At 45.4% G+C, this 20,575-nt stretch overlaps 1 protein-coding gene across 1 annotated transcript in view; it reads left to right on the forward strand.

Annotated features, from left to right (window-relative positions):
• Positions 1-634: 634 nt before the first annotated feature.
• The window catches only part of EDIL3 (EGF like repeats and discoidin domains 3), a gene marked incomplete at both ends in the record, with an annotated part of 230,782 nt that continues 210,841 nt past the window's right edge, over positions 635-20,575 (forward strand). The window contains one exon of the mRNA XM_084224587.1: positions 635-701. Within this exon, the coding sequence (XP_084080713.1) occupies positions 635-701 (67 nt within the window). The remainder of the gene's footprint in view (positions 702-20,575) is intronic.

Raw genomic sequence — 20,575 nt, forward strand, 5'->3', positions numbered from 1 at the left:
CCGGAGCGCTGCGGGAGCATCCCCAGCATCAGCCGGGCCCCGCGGGGTCCCGGCCCGGTGCGGGATGGAGCTCCCGCACGGGGCCCGGACCCCGCCATGCGGATGCTCCATCCCGCACCCTCTGCACCGCGGGGTCCCGGTCCCAGCCCGGTGCGGATGCTCCTTCCGCACCCTCCGCATCGCGGGGGCGCGGCCCGGGCGGGGCGGGGCCGGGGTGTGTCCAGCGGCACCGCCCCCGGGATCCGCGCGGGGCGGGCAGGGCAGCGGCGGCGGGAGGAGGAGGAGGAGGAGGAGGAGGAAGGCAGAGAGGAGAAAGAGGGGGAGGAGAGGAGGCGGCGGGACACGGCTCGGAGGCGGCGGCCGGGCCATGCTGGAGGCGCGGCGGCACCTGGCGGGCGCGCAGAGCGGGCGGGCGGCGGGACGGGCTCCGCGCCGCGCGTAGGGCGGTGGCAGCGGAGCGGCGGGGGCTGCGCTCGGCCGGGAGACGCTCCGCGGGAGGGACCTGCGCATCCTCGCCGCGCCTCGCATCGCCTCACCGGGCGGAGGCACCGCCAGCGCCCGCCGCTCGCATCCCTCGGCTGAGGCGGAGGAGAGCAGGAGCAAGAACAGGAGGAGGAGGAGGAGGAGGAGGAGGATGAGCCGCGCGGTGCTGGCCTGGCTGGCGCTCTGCGGGAGCCTGGCGGCGCCGCGCCCCGCCCGAGGTGAGGGGACGGAGGACGGCGGGGACGGACGGGGGACGGGGGGTCGGGGTCGCGCCGGAGCTCCCGCAAAGTCGGAGTCCAAGTGCGCGGGGGACCGGGAGGTGGCTCTCAGCAGGGTGCCGCTGTCTGGGCTCTCCTTTTCTCTTAATGCACAAGGAAAGAAGAGAAATAATAATACTTATCTCTGCATTTGAAATAGAAGCCGGCGGACGATCCATCCTCAGAGTCGATCTGTTTTGAAACTGTGCTTAATTAGAGGGGAAAGAAATGCCGTAAGAGATTAAATGTAATCCAGAATGAGCGGCTGGGAAGATTTAATATCCGCAGAGCTGTCCGCACCGCTTTTCCCTTCCTCCCCCCACCCCTCTCCAGCCACCGGTCTTCATTGTAATTTGGAGGCTGCTAGCTCCGAGCCGGAGACCCAGCAAACCGCGGAACAGTTTGCAAACACGTTCGGGAGCTTGAGCATCTCGGCAGTAGCGAGCAGTTCTTGCCAGACGACCCTTTCGCTGCCTCCCTCTAATTAGGTCTTCTCCATCCTAAAACATCGGCGGCGCCTTCTCGGTGTCTCACCCCCTTCCAAAACAAAACAAAAAAACCCTACCAAAACCAAAAACCCTCCGGAAGAAGAAGACGCTAACCCTAGCCCAGAGAGACAACTTTAGCTCTCTTGGGAGTTCTCTTTATTATTTATATTAATCAGTTCTTGCAGCGTTTCTCCTCCTGACATTGAAAAGTTGTATGAGCTCGTGGTGCGAGGTGCTGATGGTGGGGCCGTGGGCACGGTCCCCCCTCCGCAGAAGGCTCGGGGGGCTGCCCGGCGCGGTGGGCGATCACTCACTGCCCGTCCCGTCGCGTCCTGCCCATCCCGGCTGTCCCGCCCGGGCGCCCTCCCCGCTCCCGGGGAAGGCGCTGGGCTCGGCTCCGGGACCCCCGCGGGTCCCCTCCTCTTGCCCGCAGTCCCCCCGAGGGTTCTCTTCGTCCTCTGCGAGCTCCGAGCCGCGTCTGGTGCCGCGGATGTTCTGTGTGATCCCACCCGGCGTGGAGACCCCTCTATCCTCCTGCTTGGTAGAACAACTGTTGTTCTAATGAGTACCAGAATGTTCCCGCTGACTTTTAGACCTCTTCCCCTCATTATTAACTTTTTTTTTTTTTTTGAGGTTTCCAAATGAAACCAGTGTATCAGTAAAAACTGAATATTTTATTAGCCCTTAAATTATTCAGCACGGCGGCTTCTCAAAATCCGGTAGCATTCACACAGTTGCAGTGAGCATGTGATAGCTTATGCAATATGTCCTTGTACCTGCAGCTTATTCCCCAAAGTCTGTTTTTTAAGCACAAGATAACTGTATCTGCCACGAAGTGTGGACTTGTCATAAGTGCTTTGCACTGTGCTTCGTTGGAACTTCTGATAGCTCACATCTGTGATATTTTCTCATTAAAGTCTACAGTTGTCCTGTGTATTCAGGTAACTTCAGAACAGAGGGAACTTAATAGGTTTTCTAGCAGAAGTGAAATAGGAAGGAAAAAAATCCATTTACTCTGTGATTGCTTAAGCTGTGATTGTTCATTTAAAGGTTTGTCCTTGGCTCTCAAAAAGAAGCAGAAGAACATTATACTGAGTCTTTTTTTGTGCTGAAATGGAGCAAAATGCTGCTTGACAAGTCTGATTTAGTGGGTTAATTTTGGTGGCTGTCATAACATTTACTTTTAATAGATCCTCTCAAAGTTGCAATGACTCCAAGCACTGTGAGTAAGAAAAACTCTTTCAAAATCAGGTTTTGAACAGTGCAGAACTTGTCCCAACACTACTCACTATGAGTCCATTCCCATAATGATGTAGAATGAAAACCAGTGGAAGTGCGATCCGTGCAGTGGCTGGTTCCCACTTGCCTCTCAGGTTAAATTCCAAGTGCAGGTCAATGTTAAGTCATATACTTCTTTACTGACCTGCTTTTCAAGCCTACTGTTAAAGAAAAAGACCAACTGATTTTTTTGCTGGAGCTCTGCAAAGTAATGGTGGAGGTCAAAATCCTGTTTATTCATGATGTCTTAAAAGCACCTTTTGCTTTTTGTGTTTGGAACTAATACACAGTATGTCAGCAAGTTTGAGGTGAGGTTCTTTCTGTCTTTTTGCTGCTGCTGTTGATTTTAAAAGAGAGAGAAGGGTGAGAGAGATTGAAAGATACTAATGGATGGAAAAGCCATCTCAATGGGAGACTGTCATTTTCTTCTTCCTGGCCAGTCTGATGAATTTGCAGTCTCATGCACTGTAACAGGAGCCTGATCTTCAGAGAAGTGTTTATATGCAAGCACATGATGAAACCAGCCTTCAAGGGTGCAGTGACTTCCAGCCCTTAGGTTGCAAGAAAGATGCAGGTGCATTTTTAATAAGCAATGCCCTTTTATACATATTTAAAAACAGCTGTAAGCTTTTACATTTGCTGCTGTTGCTGTTCCTTGGTGGAATTCGAATGCCAGGCACTCTGATCCTTTACTGTGCGTGGACAGACAGTAACTACCAGAGTGACTGCAGAGACTACTAGAGATTATTTCAGACAGTGCATCCCACTGTGTGAGTTTTTAGGGTTTTTTTTTTCATCCTCAACAGCTTTATGGACAGTCAGTGAAGATTGGGATCAGATGAAAGGACAGCACGATGTAAAAGTGGTGCTGTTTAGGTTCTGAGGTACACCTCTGGCCATGGTAGAGCGGTAGGTGCACAGCAGATCAGTGCATCCCATGCCTTCATGATAAACATTTTTGCAACAGGACCTTCTGAAAAATTGCTGTTTGAGTTGTCTTTATAGTGAAGCCTCTCCCTGGGCTGTAGCATGCTTCTCCACTTAGCTTTCTGCTGAGTTTTTAAGTGTGGTTTGCCTAAAAATGGTATTGACATTGCTGAAAACAGGCAAGTCTAATTCCTTATTTTATGACCGTATCCTGTCAGCCTGATTGACAAGCTCTGGAACTTTGAAGGAAGTGTTTCAAAGATGTTGCTTTTTCTCCATTACAGCGGGAACCTTCACTCTCTCTGAGGCTTAGAAGTTTCTATAAAGCCCCTTTCTGCAGCTGGAATCAGCTGCAAGGAGCAAAAGTGCTGAGAAACAAGAGAGGTAAACTGTAGCTTTGTTCTCATGTATCTATACTGAAAGGCTGAAAAGATCACAGAGGCTTTTAAAGACCAAGGTTCTTCTGTTTTACTGAATGCCTTTGCATCTTTGGTCAGCATCTGCTTCTGTACAAAGTGCTGACAGTGTGACCCTGCATAATGATTTTCACTGTTCTTTTAACAAATTACATTTGTATTCAAATTGATTTTCCATGACTGCTCGTATAGCCTCCAGAAAGCATACAGTGGATATACTGTTGTATTCTGTACGTGTCTGGTCAGCCTAGGACAAAATTTGATGTCAAGCCATGCATTATTATAATTGGAATTAATCGTTCTGGTAGTATTAGTTGGGTTTTTTTTCATGTGCCCAGCCTCCTATTTCACTGCCCTTTATGTCCTTATCCTTTATGTCTCTTTTCAAAGGATATACTTCATAGAAGGTTGTGTATCAATGGTACCATAGGGGAAAGGGTCACTGTCTTATCTTCCCTCCTCCACATTTTTCCAGTTACTACCCCGCTGAAAATCAAGGAAATGATCCATTCTGGAAGTTATTTCAAAAGACAGTAACTTTTAATTAAGATTTTTATGCCTTAAATTAGCTGTTTATGCAGCATATGCCCCTACAACAAACTCACAGCCAGAAACCCCTTCAGCCCAAGTGAAGATACCTGGGGAAGCTGTGTTTAAGAAACTGCAAGAATCAGAGATGAATCTCTGTTATTCTCAACATTATTGTGAGTCACATAGGAGTTGGCGTGTTACTGTTTGCATTTTAGTCTCTGAAATGTCTCAAACTTTGGTAAGCCACAGATTTCTGAAATCCTAAAGCATGGTGGGCACTGTACTACAAATGAGATTAGATGTGATGAAAAAATGATTCCCTGGCAGGGTGGGCAGGCCCTGGCACAGGGTGCCCAGAGCAGCTGGGGCTGCCCCTGCATCCCTGGAATTGTCCAAGAACAGGATGGATGCTGGGGCTTGGAGCAGCTTGGGACAGTGGAAGGTGTCCCTGCCATGGCAGGGGGTGTCACTGTGACACCTCTAAGGTTCTCCCAACCCAGACCATTTATGTGATTCTATGACATTGGGCATTGCTGTAGCATACCTGAAGCCCAGCTTGAGTTTAATAAATAAGGGTTGAACAACAAACAGCTATTAATTTAAGTTTCAGAAAAGTTTCCCAGTCAAAATACAGGGACAGCTTAGTCAGATGATGTGTTAGAAAATAAAAGATGAGTCAAAAGATTCAAGTCCAATGTAAGAACATTAACATCTGCAAAATTAAAACCTCTGGAAGATGCTGTTTTATATTGGAGGACCAAAACACATTTTGCATTTAAAGTTCAGGAGACAACCTAGGGGAAAGGAAAATTCAGCCTAAATTCAGTGTGTTATGTCAGTCTGAGGAATAATGGGTCTAAGTTTCCCTTTTTATAGGAAACTTGGATCTTAAGTTTGAGGGAGAACAACTCACCGTGTGTAGTGACAGCAGGGTATGGCTGATTTTCTAACAAACCATGTAGAGGGTAGAACAGCTTTTTTGCCATTCATATCGTGGGAATAGAGCAAGGATCTGCCCAAACCCACTTTGGACCCTCAGCTGTGGGTCTTTTTGTCTGAAGGCAGGGATTGAATGAGCAGCTGTGTCCCAGGAATCTGGAGGCAGAGAACCTGCACCACACCTTGGTGCTTTGAGGTTTTATCAAATCTCAGTCTTGCTGGTCAGGGAATATACTTTAATGTTCTTGTGTGGTTTTTGATTCGTTTGTTTGTGTGGGTTTTTCTTCCCTCTGATCACCAAGCTGTGTTACCTTTCACCATACTGGGGGTGTTTTTCCATTTTAAGTTCCGAAAGATGAGAAGTGAAGCAAACCATAATTATCTAATAAAGTCTCTAGCTAATCCAGCTAATAACTATATGTGGGGTGTGTGTGTGTGTGTGTGAATGTGTTATCATATAAAACACACATAAAAACATCTTCATTTTACATAATGTATAGCAGCTATGCGCAAACATTCTGCACTTTGGGTATAATTTGGGTATATCTACACTCCAGAGACCATACAGAGGAATTGCAGCCACTTATGTGCCTCACATCTGGTCTGATACTTGGAAGTTTAGGAAATGTTAGATAATACCTAATCATCCTATGAATTCTTGATGCACAGCTCTGTATTTGAAGTAAGAATTTGTTATGTACCACAAAAGCACTGTCTAGGATTTCTTTTGAGGTTAATATCAGTAGTATTCCTCACTCCAGACACCTCTTTAATAAGGGGCAAAAGGGGGTTTTATGGCTTGTATATAAAAGACTCATGTCCATAAGGCTTACATATTATCATTTATTATATATATATATTTTTGGTTGTTTGAAGTTGTTTGAAAATGGGCAAGTAAATACTGGCACAAACACAGAGGATGCTGAGCTGGAAGGGACCCATGCACAAGGTCCATCCAGCCCCGCTCCTGTCCCTGCACAGACACCCCAAAATCCCACCCTGGGCATCCCTGGAGTGTTGTCCAAACTCTCCTGGAGCTCTGGCAGCCTTGGGGAGCCTGGGCAGTGCCCAGCACCCTCTGGGGAAGAGCCTTTCCCTGAGCTCCATCCCAAATCCCTAGGCCAGCTCCAGCCCTTCCCTCAGGTCCTGCCAGTGTCACAGGGATCAGGGCTGCCCTTCCTCTTCTTCTTCCTCCCATGGGGAGCTGTAGCTGTGATGGGTCTGCCCACAGCCTCTCCCTTCTCCAGGTGAGCACCCCGAGTGCCCTCAGCCCTGCTCACATGGCCCCTCCACACCACTCACCATCCCCGTGGCTCCTCTGCAGCTCTCTGGCAGTTTAGTGCCTTTTTTACCCTGTGATGCCAGAACTGCACCTGATATTCCAGGTGAGGCCGCCCCAGAGCAGAGCAGAGCGGGACAATCCCTCCCTGGCCCGGCCGGCCATGCTGGGCCCGGTGTCCCCAGGACTAAGTGGGAAGGGGCCCACAAGGACCATCAAGTCCAGCTCCTGGCCCTGCACAGGACTGCCCCAAAAATCACACCGTGCTCCTGAGAGTACAGTCCAAAAGCTGCTTGTACTCAAGACAGGCTTGATGCTGTCACCACATCCCTGGGAAACCCGTTCCAGTGCCCAGCTCACCTCTGGGTGAAAAACTTTTTCCTAATATCTGTCTGACAGCACTGACACAACTTCAGGCCGCTCCCTGGTCACCACAGAGCCCAGATCAGTGCCGGCCCCTCCTGTTCCCCTCATGAGGAAGCTGCAGAGCTGCAGCGAGGCCTCCCCTCACCCTCCTCCATCTCCACAGACCCAGCGCCCTCAGCTGCTCCTCACGGAGCTTCCCCTCAAGGCCCTGCACCATCCCCGTGGCTCCTCTGCAGCTCTCTGGCAGTTCAGTGCCTTTTTTACCTTGTGGTGCCAGAACTGCCCCCGATATTCCAGGTGAGGCCGCCCCAGAGCAGAGCAGAGCGGGACAATCCCTCCCTGGCCCGGCCGGCCATGCTGGGCCCGGTGTCCCTGGGACAGGGATGTCCCTGCTGGCTCCAGGGCACTGCCACTGGCCAGGACCCCCGTCCCTTTCCCTGGCACCGCTTCCCAGCCTCTCATTCCCCAGTCTGCCCGCGTGTTCCAGGGGCATAATCCCAAACCTTCCCTTACTGACCCTCCCAGGCTGGAGCTGGCCCAGGCCTCTCGTTTGTCACGGCCTCTCTGCAGGGCCTCCCTGCCCTCACGGGAGCCGACAGCTCCCCCCAGCTTTGTATCATCTGTGAACTTCTTCAGGATCCCTTCCAGTCCAACAAGCAGGTAATTCCTGAGGATGCTGAGGAGCACAGGGCTGAGGACAGAGCTCTGCAGAACCTCACTAGTGACGGGTTCCCAGTGTGATGTCAACTCTGTCACTGTCGCCCTTTGTGCCTGACCCGTCACCCGGCTGCTCACCCGTTCATGATGTGTTTATCCAGCTGCAGGATGGACAGTTTGTCCAGAACAATCCTGTAAGAGACAGTATGGAAAACTGTCCTGAAATCCAGAAAGATTTCAGGACTTCACCTGGTTTCCCTTGATGCACTGAGTGGGTCGCCTTGAAAGGAAGTCAGGTTTGACAAGCAGGACTTTGGCTTCATGAAGCCATGCTGGCTTCATGACCAGTGATTTGTCATCCACATATTTTTCAATACCTCCCAGAATAATCTTCTCCATACCTTTACCAGGCTCTGAAGTGAGACTGATCTGTAGTTTCTGGGGTCCTCTCTTGGAATCTCGCTGATCAGAGTGACCCCGAGATATGTACAAGTCTCTTTTCTTAGCCTGGCGCTCAAAGAAGGAGTCAGGGCTCTTCATTTCTCGGTCTCAAGTTGTTTATTGTATCTTATCTATAAAATTCTTCCTCCTGTCCTGCCAAGGTCCGCTCAGCAAGACAGCCCAGGACACTCTGCGTGCCCCTGGGGCAGTGTTATGTCTTTATACTAAAAACTATGTTTACAATGTTTACAATTACTTCCCAATACCTATCACCTATGTTAGACGGTGAGCTTCTACTGTAAACCAATCTAAAAGTGCCAACATCACAGCAGAAGATGGAGGCCAAGAAGGAGAAAGGCAGGATGCACCCAAATTCCTACATCTTGCCCCCTGAACCCCCATTCTAGAAACCCCAAAAATCTACTTTTTCACCCCGTGATAAATTTACTATCATTCTACTGAAACTGTCATGGCTTGTAATCCTTCATATAAAGGTTGGTAATTGTTTTTTCCAAGGGCTAAATCAAAGGCACAGGGGTCTTGGGCTCTGTGCCAAGGTGTCTGAACCCCCTGGGCAGGGACTCAAGCCCTCCAGGGCAGCCAGAGGAATTTCCTGGGTTCCCACAGTCCTCCATCTTGCTCTGCTTGAAAACTGAGACAATATTTTCCAGCTTCCAGTCATCTGGGACTTCTGTGGACTCCCAAGACCACTCAAAAATCGTCAGGAGAGGTTTTGTGATGACATCAGCAGCTGTTTGAGGATTCTTGGATTAATCCCACCAGGCCCCATAGATTTGTAGGGATCCATCTGGAGCAGCAGACTGGGGTTAACTGGGCATTGATCATTCTCACAGACATGGTCCTCTAGCTCAGGGCACTGGGACCCTCTTGGTCCATCTGTGCCAAAGAAGGAGGCAAAGGATACACTGAACACCTCAGCCTTGTCCCTGTCCCTGTCTGTGAGGAGACCATCCTCTTCCTGGGACAGGCCAATGGTATTTTTGCACTGCCTACTGCCATTATTTTATTCAGAAAATCTCTTTTTATTGTCCCCCACACAGTTCTCGCAGCACCAACTCCATCTGAGCTTTGGCCATACAATTTTCTCCCTCCACTGGCAGCAGTATCTCTGTGTTCTTCCCATGCCACCTGGCCCTGCTCACACTGGGCACACACCTTCCTTTATTGCCTTACTTCCAAGAGAATATTCCTGTTCAGCCAAGCCATCCTTCTGCCTACACTGTTTAGGTGGAGAATCCTGGATTATCTCAGCTCTCCCAACTGTGGCAGCAGAACGACAAGTTCTGGGGTTTAGGAGTCAGGATTTCAGGCACAGTATTTAAAGCAGCAGGCTGAACTGTGCAGATGACAGCAGGGAGGAGCAGCAGATGGATAAGGAGGCTCAAGAAGATCAGCACTCTTCCAGCAGAGCCAGGGCAGGAGCTTTGCACATCCCAGCAGGAATCTGACGATGCGAGAGAAAATTGGGCCTCAGATTTTTGTGGGGTTTTTGTGATCCTGGAGGCTACAGGGGACAGGGAGCAGAGCAAAGCCTCCCCCAGAGGAGGTGGGAGGTTTTGGTGTGGGGTTTTTCTGCTGCCTTCTCTCCCAGGTGGTGTGTGGGAGAGTAGGGTCAGACACAGAGGCATAATCCCCCCAGCCCCCAGGGTGCAGTTTCTGCATCAAGTGTTGGCTCTTGATTAAAGCTGATGGAGAAATTTCCTAACCCAAAGTGCTCTATCAGAATATTGCAATTCTTTACACACAGCAGTTTAACCAGTGAACAGCCTCACTCTGGAGTGTAGCTTGCACTCCTGGGACAGCATGAGCTTGGGTGACTGCTAAGTGCTTCACACTATGTATTTGAACCCCACAGTTTCAAATTTTTAATTTTAAAGCAAAGCAGGGTGTTTTCTCAGAATATTATTTTGCAAATAATATTCTCTCATTCTTCCTCCCCTCACCCCTTGCCACTAATTTTTTCTTTGATTATTTTCAATTCTAAACAACACAAGGCATTTATTTATGCATAGTAAGATTATGGTCCTACTGTAGCATAAAGCTACTATTTAGATATAGAGACCTTTTTATCCATGTCTTGGAGTACTCTCACAATAGTAACTTTTTGGCAGGCCAAAAAAAAACCCCAAAACCAAATGTGAAGGAGATGACTGCATTGCTAATTTTTAGCTGCAGCAATTTTATTTGCCGAGATTCTGTGTAGGGAGGCTGAAAAAAATCTCTGCAAAAACTGCTTTTTTTCCCCTATCATTGTCAAGATGCTGTGTCAACCTGCATAATTATGGAGAGCTGTGACAGCAGAGCATAAATAACAGTAATTTCTGGCATCTGATTACCCATGTCTTAGATTTCTGCAACAGTGAAGCTACAACAGATCACACAAGAAACGTTTACAGATAAGACTTTCATGCACCAAGTGGAGGCACAAAGAATAGGAAAAAACAAAAAAATTAGATTTATTTTATGTTTAGCTTTTGCTTACATCTTTCAGTCTGTCTCTCCCTCATGTAGGAGACCTTCTATCACTGCTGGCTGTCATTTTAGATGACTACCCCTGGAAATCCAAGTTTCCTTCCTGATTACTCTGTATTATATTTCTTTAGACCATCCTGCTTTAATTTGTTTGCCAGGGTTTTTTTGGGGGGGGCGTTTTTTACTCCTTTTCCAGCTCAGGCTTTTGAAGTAGAGATGGAGAAACTATTACATGCAATGTAACTTGTCAGATACCTTGCTTGTGTGAGGAATTGCACGGGATTGCTTTGCAAGGTCTTTTCTAGGTTAAAAAACTAAGACCCACTAGCTGATTGCTTTCAGATACCATTCCAGAACTATTTTAAAACCATGCAGTTCTATTTCTTTGAACAATTTTAAGGGAAGATTAGCTTGATACTGTGAATAATGTACAGTGTGGATGGGGAAATGATGTGCTGCTGTCATGGGAAGTGGCTGAAATGACCTAGTAGCTCCCTTCCATGGTGCATGCTATATATGTTTCTTTAACGATGCTTTTGTGTAATTTCTTTAATGTCTTTTTTTATGCTTTACCCTCAGACCTTGTACAGAATGATGCACTCCCTACAGATAGCCCTTCAGGATAAAGATCAACTTCTTTGATTATGACTTTCATTTTCTTGGGTGTGATCAAGTACTTCCTATTCTGACACCTTGCCTTTCTTCACCAGGCTTCTCTTCAACCCAGTATCTTTATTCAGGGAGACAAATTCTTTCAGAAATTTCTCTTAGAAATGCTGCATTTTTGTACAGTGGCACAGTTACAGAAATGCTCTGATTCCTTCCTAGGGTGGTTTTACTTAGCCTTATACTCTTACTCCAAATGTGGGTCTTGTGGTTCAACCTGTCACTAAAGTCAAAAAGAAATAAAAAAAAGTAATTGAAGCAATGTCAGGCATAGCTGGGAATGTAGTGTCAGATGTATCCTTTATTTTGTGAAATCCATCGGGGAAGAAAAAAATCAAAGCAACATTTTGAACAAGAGCTTGGAAGTCAGCTGGAATAAAGTGTGATTGACTATATATATTGACTTAATGTTAGTTCCACATCTATATTGGTTCACACAGCAAGACCAGTGATTGCTCTGGTATGCCTCAATATCTTTCAGTATAGATGAATAATTGCATAAAAATGTGAATTTAAGAACAGAGAATTATAGAGTAATAGAATGGTTTGGGTTAGGGAGGGATCTTAAAGCCCATCCAGTGCCACCCCCTGCCATGGCAGGGACACCTCCCACTGTCCCAATGTCCAGCCTGGCCTTGGGCACTGCCAGGGATCCAGGGGCAGCCCCAGCTGCTCTGGCACCCTGTGCCAGGGCCTGCCCACCCTGCCAGGGAACAATTCCTTCCTAATAATTCATATAAACCTACTCTCTGTCAGCTTGAAGCCAAAATGCTGAGTGTGAGTTAAAGTGGAGCACTAAGAGATGCAGCTCTGACTTGTGGATCAGAGGAGTTTGGTCAGGCAGGGATGAAACAAGTATCTGGTCTGTAGGAAACTTCCCAAGCCTCCAAATTTGTTTTTTTTACTGCAAGACAAAGCTGAGATGAGCAGCTCTGTGAGATTTGATAGTTTGGCCGAAACCCATCTAGTTTCTCTGCCACCGTCTTTTCCCTAATTCCAGCACTGGTGGTGTTCTTATGCAGAACAGTAAAATTCTCTGGTAGTTTGCCATTTTGGGATGGCTTAAGGCAGGAGCAGGCCAGTCCCAGTGATGGTGCAAGGAAGGGAGATGGGGACAATGAGGGAGAAGGAAGTGACGTGGACAGGGATGTTGAACACCAGATGTGTCCTCAGCTGGTTCCTTCAGGGGTGAGTTATGGAAAGTTTTCTCAGCGCCAGATTTACACTTTTTTTTGCCAAGAAATAAATTTCTGGACCAATGCAGGGTGCCAAATTTCCCCTTTCCTCAAGTATAGCTGTGGAATCCCCCCTGTGGAAATGTGCAGAAGTCAGATCCATGAGCATCCCTTGCATTCCTGTCTTCTTTGCCTTGGCATGGATGAAGGCAGAGGAGCAAATGCCACATTTTCCTGGCCATCTCCCAGTCCAAAGTGGCCATCTCACCATCCTGGGGCAGATCCAGTGTTGATTAACTAGTCTATCCCAGTAGGTTACTTTGTTGAGGACAAACTACAGTGGTTTTTTTCTTCCCTAATTATTTTGTAGCAAATATTTATCTTGTGGATAAAGATCACTCCTGGGTCACGCAGAACAGGCGAGGCTCAGAAGCTCATCCCATGCTCTGAGTGGAAACAAGAGGAGCTGCCTGCCTTAGAAATCCTGCTCTGGCTTAATTCCAAGCAAGAAATCTGTTTTAAAACTATCAGGGAGTCGATGTGGTTCTGGCTCCTTCATTCAGACCAGCTGAAGGCTGGACAGGAAGAAAGAGAGAAGACAAAATGAGTAAAAGCATTGTGTGCTTCAGTTAGTTCAGGTGGAAAAAGAGAAAACTCTTCAAAATGTCTGAGATTCCTGACTAACTAATTTTGACCAATTAGCCTGCTGCTTGATTGTTTGGAATTTTTGATAAACAAATTCTGGAGGTTTTGTGTTTTTTTTTTTAATTTCCCATAGAGACTAATAAACAATTAACAATGGGTACACTGGTTTCTTTGCCAGATGGATTCTGGTTAGAGCATTATACTTGTAGAAAAATTTCAATAGAATTTTAAATTCTATCTAAACATTTCCTTTTGAGGCAGAGGAGGGAAGGAGAAATATCCCAAAACTGTACCCCAACTTCACTGGAACAAAAATCACTGGTATGTAATTATAATTTTTTTTTTTTTTAATCTAGAGGAGCACTATTTGCAGAGCTGAAGAATTACAGCAAAACCATATACTTTTTAATAATTTCTGAGTTTCAGGAAGCCACCCTTTCACTCTGTCAATGCTCTAATAATAATAATGAAGTCTTGTGCTAGAATCTTTCATAGCAATTTTTGTCCCTTGTGTCACATCAAGATTTTTCCTGTCATTGACACCCATCTCTTATCCTTGACGTGTCTGTACCTTCCATCTCTGAAGTCTGAAAACAAAGGTCAATACATCAACTAGAAAGAGGCATCTGCTTTTAAGAGAAATTATGAGGTTTGATGACTTATGCCTGATAAAAGCCATGTTTTGAGTCTCCTGTAGTGCCAGCTCCAGTGTTGCAGCCTCAGCAGCTGCTTGAATATCCATTTCATTTTGTGTGTGTGTGAAAGAAGTGTGGGTATACTGGAAATACTTACCCAAAGATTTTCAGAGATCTCAAAAACAGGGAATCATCTGGAAATGCTGCTTCAGGAGAGCTCTTAGTTAATGTCATTCAGTGTTATTCTCACTTTATTACCATGCATGCAGGAGATTCTCATTTCTTTTTCATTTTCAAAATGAGGTGCAAGAAGCTTTTACAATTGAAATTGAAAATGCCTGGCCTGTTTACAACATGGTCTAGGTATCTTGGAACAGTTGGGCTAATTTTTAAGAGCCTTTTATGTAGGGTCTCAGAACAAATTTTCTGTAGGAAAAGCAGCTGTGGAAAGAGCCTGTTTTTTGTCAGCCCCATTTTTCTGTTAACATAGAGAAGTAAGATTACTGAAGATTTTAGAGATAGTACATATGTTCTTTGAAGAAGAACAACATCAAAGACACAAAATTGCTGTTCTAGTAGATTACAGGCTAGAGTGTTTATCTGTTGAAACTGGGCCTATGGAAGGTGCTTCTTCAAAGCTGATGTAGTTTAAAATATAAAATAACAACCTCTTTTGCCTCCTACCCTCCCTGAATCACCCCTGCTCTTTGGTTTCACCCAGGATTTATGCTTCAGGGAGCAACCTGAGGGGTGAGCATCATTCCATCATGACTGAGAATTCCTGGTTCTTCTGTCTGGGTGGAAAGGGAGAGTATTTAGTCTTGATGCTCTTTAAGACATAACAGACCCCATATTCTCCGGCTGGAAATGAGGAATTTGAAGAAATTGCATTTCCCTGGAGTTTATGGTGTGGTGCCAGTGTTGTTCTTGGGGCAGCACTGCTGTGCTGTGTCCCCATGTGGTCCTCTCAGACCTGGCTGCAAATGGCAGTGGCAGGAATTGTACAAGAATGTATTAACTGGGGAGAAAGGGGTTGTTGCTGTACTACCATGCAAGTTTTTTCTTTTTTGCTTTTGCCTTTTCCTAATATATCTGTAAGCACTAACACAGGACATGTCTTCATCCAGTATTTACATTCTGCAAGTGTTTACCAAAAAGGGAAGAGTGGTGATGATATTTGTAGACAAACAGGTTTCTGCATTCAGTACAGCTGTCTCATACTGTCAAAAATTGTCTGGGAACATTCCCCTGCATTAAAAATCACTGCATTTATCCTTAGTATCTGTGTAGTGACCTAGATTGTATATCACTAAGTACCTTGAATTTTTCGACTCATGTACTGTTGTCTGGCAGAATAAAAAAAAAGTTAATTCTATATTTACTTTTTTATTAATATACTTTTGTAGAAAGAGGTGTATTTGTCTTCTGTTTGACTGGATGTTTTGTTTCTTCAGGCCCAAGGTTTTAATGAAATCCTGATTTCTTCCTTTGGACAAAGGGTCTATGTGGAATTTTTCAGTTTTCATGGAACTCTTCCATTAATTGAAAGCTTTCTAATAGTTCTGATAATTAGCCATGTTAGAAGTTATAATGGCCAAGAACTGGAGCCAGGTGCAGCTGCAATACACTTAGGGCAGGACATGTAGACAAAAATCCTCACTGTGTCAAATATGATGTTATTTGAAAGTGTTTTCAGGTTTTGGATTTATATTGTACCTTAACCCACTGCTTTTCTGTGGTTCATTATTTTTTTCTTTTTTTTTTTTTCTTTGCTTTATTTTTTTTTCTCATTTCCCATTTTGAACTCTATTGAACTTTTTGATTTTTCAGTTGGTGGTTCAAAGACCAAGGGCGTTGATAGATGTTAATCCAAACTTGGTGTTGAAAGTAGGTTGCTTTTCAGATTTAACTTTTTGAGAAATATGGATTTTTGTGGCTTCTCTTGATTTTAAAAATGCAATGACACTTCTATTGAATACAGCCAGAACAGCTTTACACTGAAGCTGCCTCTAGATTAATGTCTGCAGCTTTGCCAAAACTATTATCTATATTGCAAGCTGTCACTTTATGTCTAAACTAAATAATTAAATCTTCAGATCAGATGTACAGTTTTTTATTATTATAGACATAGTTTAGGATTTTATGGTTTCAAAGAACCCTTGGGAAAAAATAACCATATTACAGCCTACTGGAGAGTGGGCTAAAACCTCTCTGAAATTTTTGCTTGTTGAATTACATTCCTTGGTTTGGATTCCTGGTTTTCAGTCAAAACCAGAGATAAAAACTGCCAGCAATGAATTAGGTGTGTCATGCCTTAACCACTGGGAGTCTCTTTATGATCTGGTCCGGGGCCCTTAATCTGAGTTGCTGCCAGCAGTTATGTAAAATTATGATAAATTCAAATTTATTTTTTTTTAACACAGAATGGCAAGGTCACCCTTTTGCCAGCTGGGTAACATTATTTGTCCCCAAAATGAGCACCTCTGTCTTTCAAGTGTAGGTGTTGCAGGTGGCTGTTTACTTTTGCCAACAGCTCCTGTGTTGTGAGATGGGAGGGAAGAGTAAGGGAGCACCCCTAAATAAGCTGTGGGTGGAAATGTCCATGATGGAGGAACTTGGAAATTCATAATTTCTGATATCACATCTCATCCCCACCTCCACTTTTTCAGCTGCAGGGGACTAAGGAAAAGGGGAAAAAAGGGAAATTAATACAATGTCCCCCAGGTCAGTGGGACAGGATGGATTTCATCCAAGGGTGCTGGGACCCGGACAGTTCCTGCGCAGGGTGAGACATCCGTCACCTCTGGGACACCCAGGGATGACCCTGGTGGCCAAACCAAGGGGAAGGTTGCAGCCCTGTCCCAGAAATCCCAAAGGTCACCTGGAGGGGAAGCTCCAGGCCGGCCAGCCCTGCTGGGAAAGCCAGGAGCTCGTTCCCGGCGTGGGATGGAGAAGCCCGGGGCTGTCAGCAGGGGCTGAACCGCACCTGAGGCACCTGGAGCGTGGGGAGAGGGGCTGCAGGGTCTGGGGAGAGCAGAGGGGGTCCTGTGCCTGGGCTGGGGCAGGGGCTGGGCCCTGGCACTGCTCCCACAGCCCCGTGGACAGACATGTCTCAGGGATGGACAGGGGGACGGACACAAATCCTGGCTGGAGGGCTGGGACTCAGAGGGCAGTAGACGATCAGTCAGGTGACTCTGGAGTGTTGGATCGAGTGGGTTCTGTCTGAGGTTTCCTTTGTTTCACATCATGGTGCCCCTGACAGGTGACCAGGGATGCCCTCAAGGGCAGCAGTGCCACCAAGAGAGGAAATAAACCAAAAGTGGGAAATAAACCAAAAGGACCCATAAACAACAACAAATGGCAAGTCCTGCCTTCGGGAGGGAGAATCCCTGTGAGAGAGTGGATGTGAAGTTTTTTGATCCCCAGTTTAGGAAAGGACTGTTTAAATAGGTGTGAGGTCAGGGAGAGCATGGTGTTGTTGGGGACTGGATCTCCTGCCCTGCAAACAGAGGGACCTGTGGCTGTGCCACTGCCGGGGCAGACTGAGGAGAAATCCTCTATCCTGAGTCCCTGTAGAAGGGTGAGACTGAGGAGACAGAGACAGCAGTGGGTGGCAGGAGGATCAGAGTCATTTTCTCTGTAAATACGACCCTCACTGGGGGTGAGGATGAAGTCTCGTGTCCCTTGTCACCCTCATTTTGAGTATCTGTGTGAGATAAAGCATTGTTCAATTCCATACTGCAGAACAGTCTCTCCTTTCAATGGAAGGAATAGGGTGGTATTTTATGTACATGCTGGCAAAATAAAATCTAATACATGCAGGATGCATCTGGTGTTTTTTGGTTTTGTTTGCTCATTTACTTTGTAATTGTTGCTTATCATTAATAAAGTAGACTAAGCAACATAAAAAGCAGGCTGTGATTTTCAGTGCTCTGGTGTTTTTTATTTTGCAGTTTTCACTTTATAGTCTTGCAGTTGTGTTGGCTGCCAGTAAGAACCCCAAACCAAAGATTTACTTGCATTATTAACCTTCCTTTATTTTTGTTTATGAAATCCGAATGGAAAAAGAAATGAGTAGCAATATGTAAAGACTCTTCTTGCACATTTTCCTCCTAGAGATGGTAATAGAAATGTCCAATTTCCAGATTGTGACAGAAAACCATGGCTTTTTTCAAACACATTGGGATGAAGTTATGAGCTTGAATTTTAAAATGAATTCTGGATTTGGTACAAGAGATCTCAGATGAAAACCTCCTGCTGAGATGATGAGGTTTATAGATTTGAGATTCAGTGATCATGCGAAGAGTTTAACAACTTTCCTGAGTGTTGAGGGAAGTTAAAATGAACTGAATTGGTGATTCATTTTGGTTAGACTCTGAGGGAGGAACAGACATTTTCTAATAATTAATTATCTAATTTACAACCTCCCTATTTCTTGACTGAGGTAAAAAATGAGGTATTTTGTATAATAAAGCAGCTGATCTTTAAAACTAATGGAAAGTGGTTTTATATTTTTCACAAAAACTATAGGCGCTTCAGTTCACTGGCTCTGCCTCAGGAAATCAGTTTCGAGCAAATTAGCTAGTAAAATGAATGTACCCTGCACTGGTTTATTAATGAAAGCAATGTGTAAACACAGCTGATCAGTATATGGCAACCTGCATAAGTAGAGAAATAAAAATATGTGTGAATAAGAAGGTCTTGATTACTGACCGTTGATCATGAGCTGTGTTTGGTATGAAATGTTTCTTTTGCTTGAAAAGTGAAAACGTGTTGCTCCAATAAGCCAGACAGTATTCATTGCCTTCGATTGCCTTCGCTGGAGATTGAGAGCACTCAGTAGAACTCAGAAGTAGAAAAAGGCACAACCTTGCAGGGCTGTGCTTCTGGAAGGTGCACCCTGAGATGTAAACATTGCTCTCTTTATCACCCAAATCCTCAGCTGAGGATTGTGTTCAGGATTAATGCTCGGATTTCTGAACATGCTTACACACCAGGACACCCTCCCGGAGGGAGAGAGTCCCAAATGTCTTGACCCATTTGGTAGGGGGCAAGATGTTAATGATAAATTCTTCAGTTAGCCGCTGTTAACTCTCAAAAGCTTTGGTTAACAAGCCCTTAAATTTTACAAGCTCCAGCAACAAACTTCAGGTACTAAGATCTCAACTCTTACAATTAGAATTATAAAGGACAAGCTCCCAGTCCTCTTTGGTATGGGGTAGTATAGGATAACTATGCCCGGACAAAGCATGGGAGGAGAGACATAAAGGTAGCAGAGAGAGAAAGATAACAAGGATCACCAGTCCTTAGATCCCACATTGGTCCTGCCACGTGGATGGTCTCGACAAAGAGAATGAAGGAAAGAGAGAAGAACTGATATACTTCCTTTCATAGGGTTTCCTTCCTTTACCTGGTGCAGGTCTCAAATGTAAAACAGATTTTTCATGCCACTGTGTTCCTGCACATGCAGCCCCTCTGAGTCTTGCAGGAAGTGAGGAGCTGCTGCAGGTGCAAGAACAAGAATGTGTTTTATTTTTTATCCATTGTCTTGAAGCCTTGTTGTGGAAATGTCCCATTGTTGCTCACACAATTTCTGATCTTGAGCATGAAACTGCCTTGCAAATATTAAGAGCAGTAGTTGGGGTGAGTAGTACATCTCTTTCTCTTTTTGTAAGAATGTGTATTGAATTCTTGGGCCAGTGGTATGGCAAAAGCTTTCATGGCAGCTCTTGGAAGACCGTGGTTAAGTAAATTTGCCTAATTCTGTTCTCACAGAGTCTAGAGACATATTGGCTGACACTGTGGATTGTATTAGCCAACCACAAAAAGAAAAAAAAGATAGAAAGAATGCCCAAACCTTGCTGCTTCAGGATAAGAAAAAACCCTGCCTGAGCACAGAATGGGGAATTCTGAAATTCTCATTTCTGATGAAATGGGATTGTGATGGTCAAAGTGGCTACAGCAATCCCCTGATATAACTGAAGGTCAGGGGTATGGTATGACACAGAGAGCTTTAAGGATGGATTCAGAGAAGATGAAAAGCAGCTTTGTTGGACCTCTTAAATCCATCTTTCCACAGCTAAAAGGCAACGTGGGAGAGAATGAAACAAGGAGTGCTTTGGTGACAAATTTTCAAATACATGGAAGGTTCTGCTGGACTTTTGGTTACTGTGCAATTGATGATTCATTAAGAGATGCTTCAAAGAGCTTTGAAAACACAGAGGGCTGACATGTGTGGGACGTGGTAGGAGAGAGAGAGAAAATGGAAACACAAAAGGACATTACTGATCAAAATGAAGCAAGAGCCCTGTGCAGGGCTCTGCAACAGCATTTGGAATGCTAGTGTCCCATTTCTGAAAGCCTGGGAGATGGCAAATTAGCATCTCCCAGCAGATGAGAACTTGGGGTGATTAGCTGTGCCAGTGGCTTGGAAAAGAGGTGTCCTGGGGCAATAATTAAGGAAGAAAGCTGGGAGAATGTCAGCCACCTCCTCACTCTCACCCCTTGTAGAATCAAGTGGCAAGCAAAGTAATACTGGTCAGTATTTCAATGTTATTTTGTTCCATATAAGCAGTTATAATTCATGATCATTCATATAATGGCAGAAATTCAAGGTCCCTGAAGAGTTGGGGGGAATAGTTCACTTTTTAATGTGCTTCTTGGAGACAGTGAAGGTTAGGGCTCAACTCTTTGTTCTCCTTTATCCATATCTCTCTATCCACTACTTCCAGTGTGTGTCAGGAAGAGCTCTTCTGTCTGCCCTTTGATGTGTGTAGGAAAAAGGGAAAAACTTTCCGTGATGAAGTTTCTGAACCAACTAGTTGAACATGTCCAGCTGTTTCTAGTTTTCACTGCGTGGGAGAAAAATCTGCGCTGTAACCACACTGCTTGAGCTGATG

This window comes from Fringilla coelebs, assembly GCF_963513975.1.
Source record: "Fringilla coelebs genome assembly, chromosome: Z".
NCBI classification, from domain to species: Eukaryota; Metazoa; Chordata; class Aves; order Passeriformes; family Fringillidae; genus Fringilla; species Fringilla coelebs.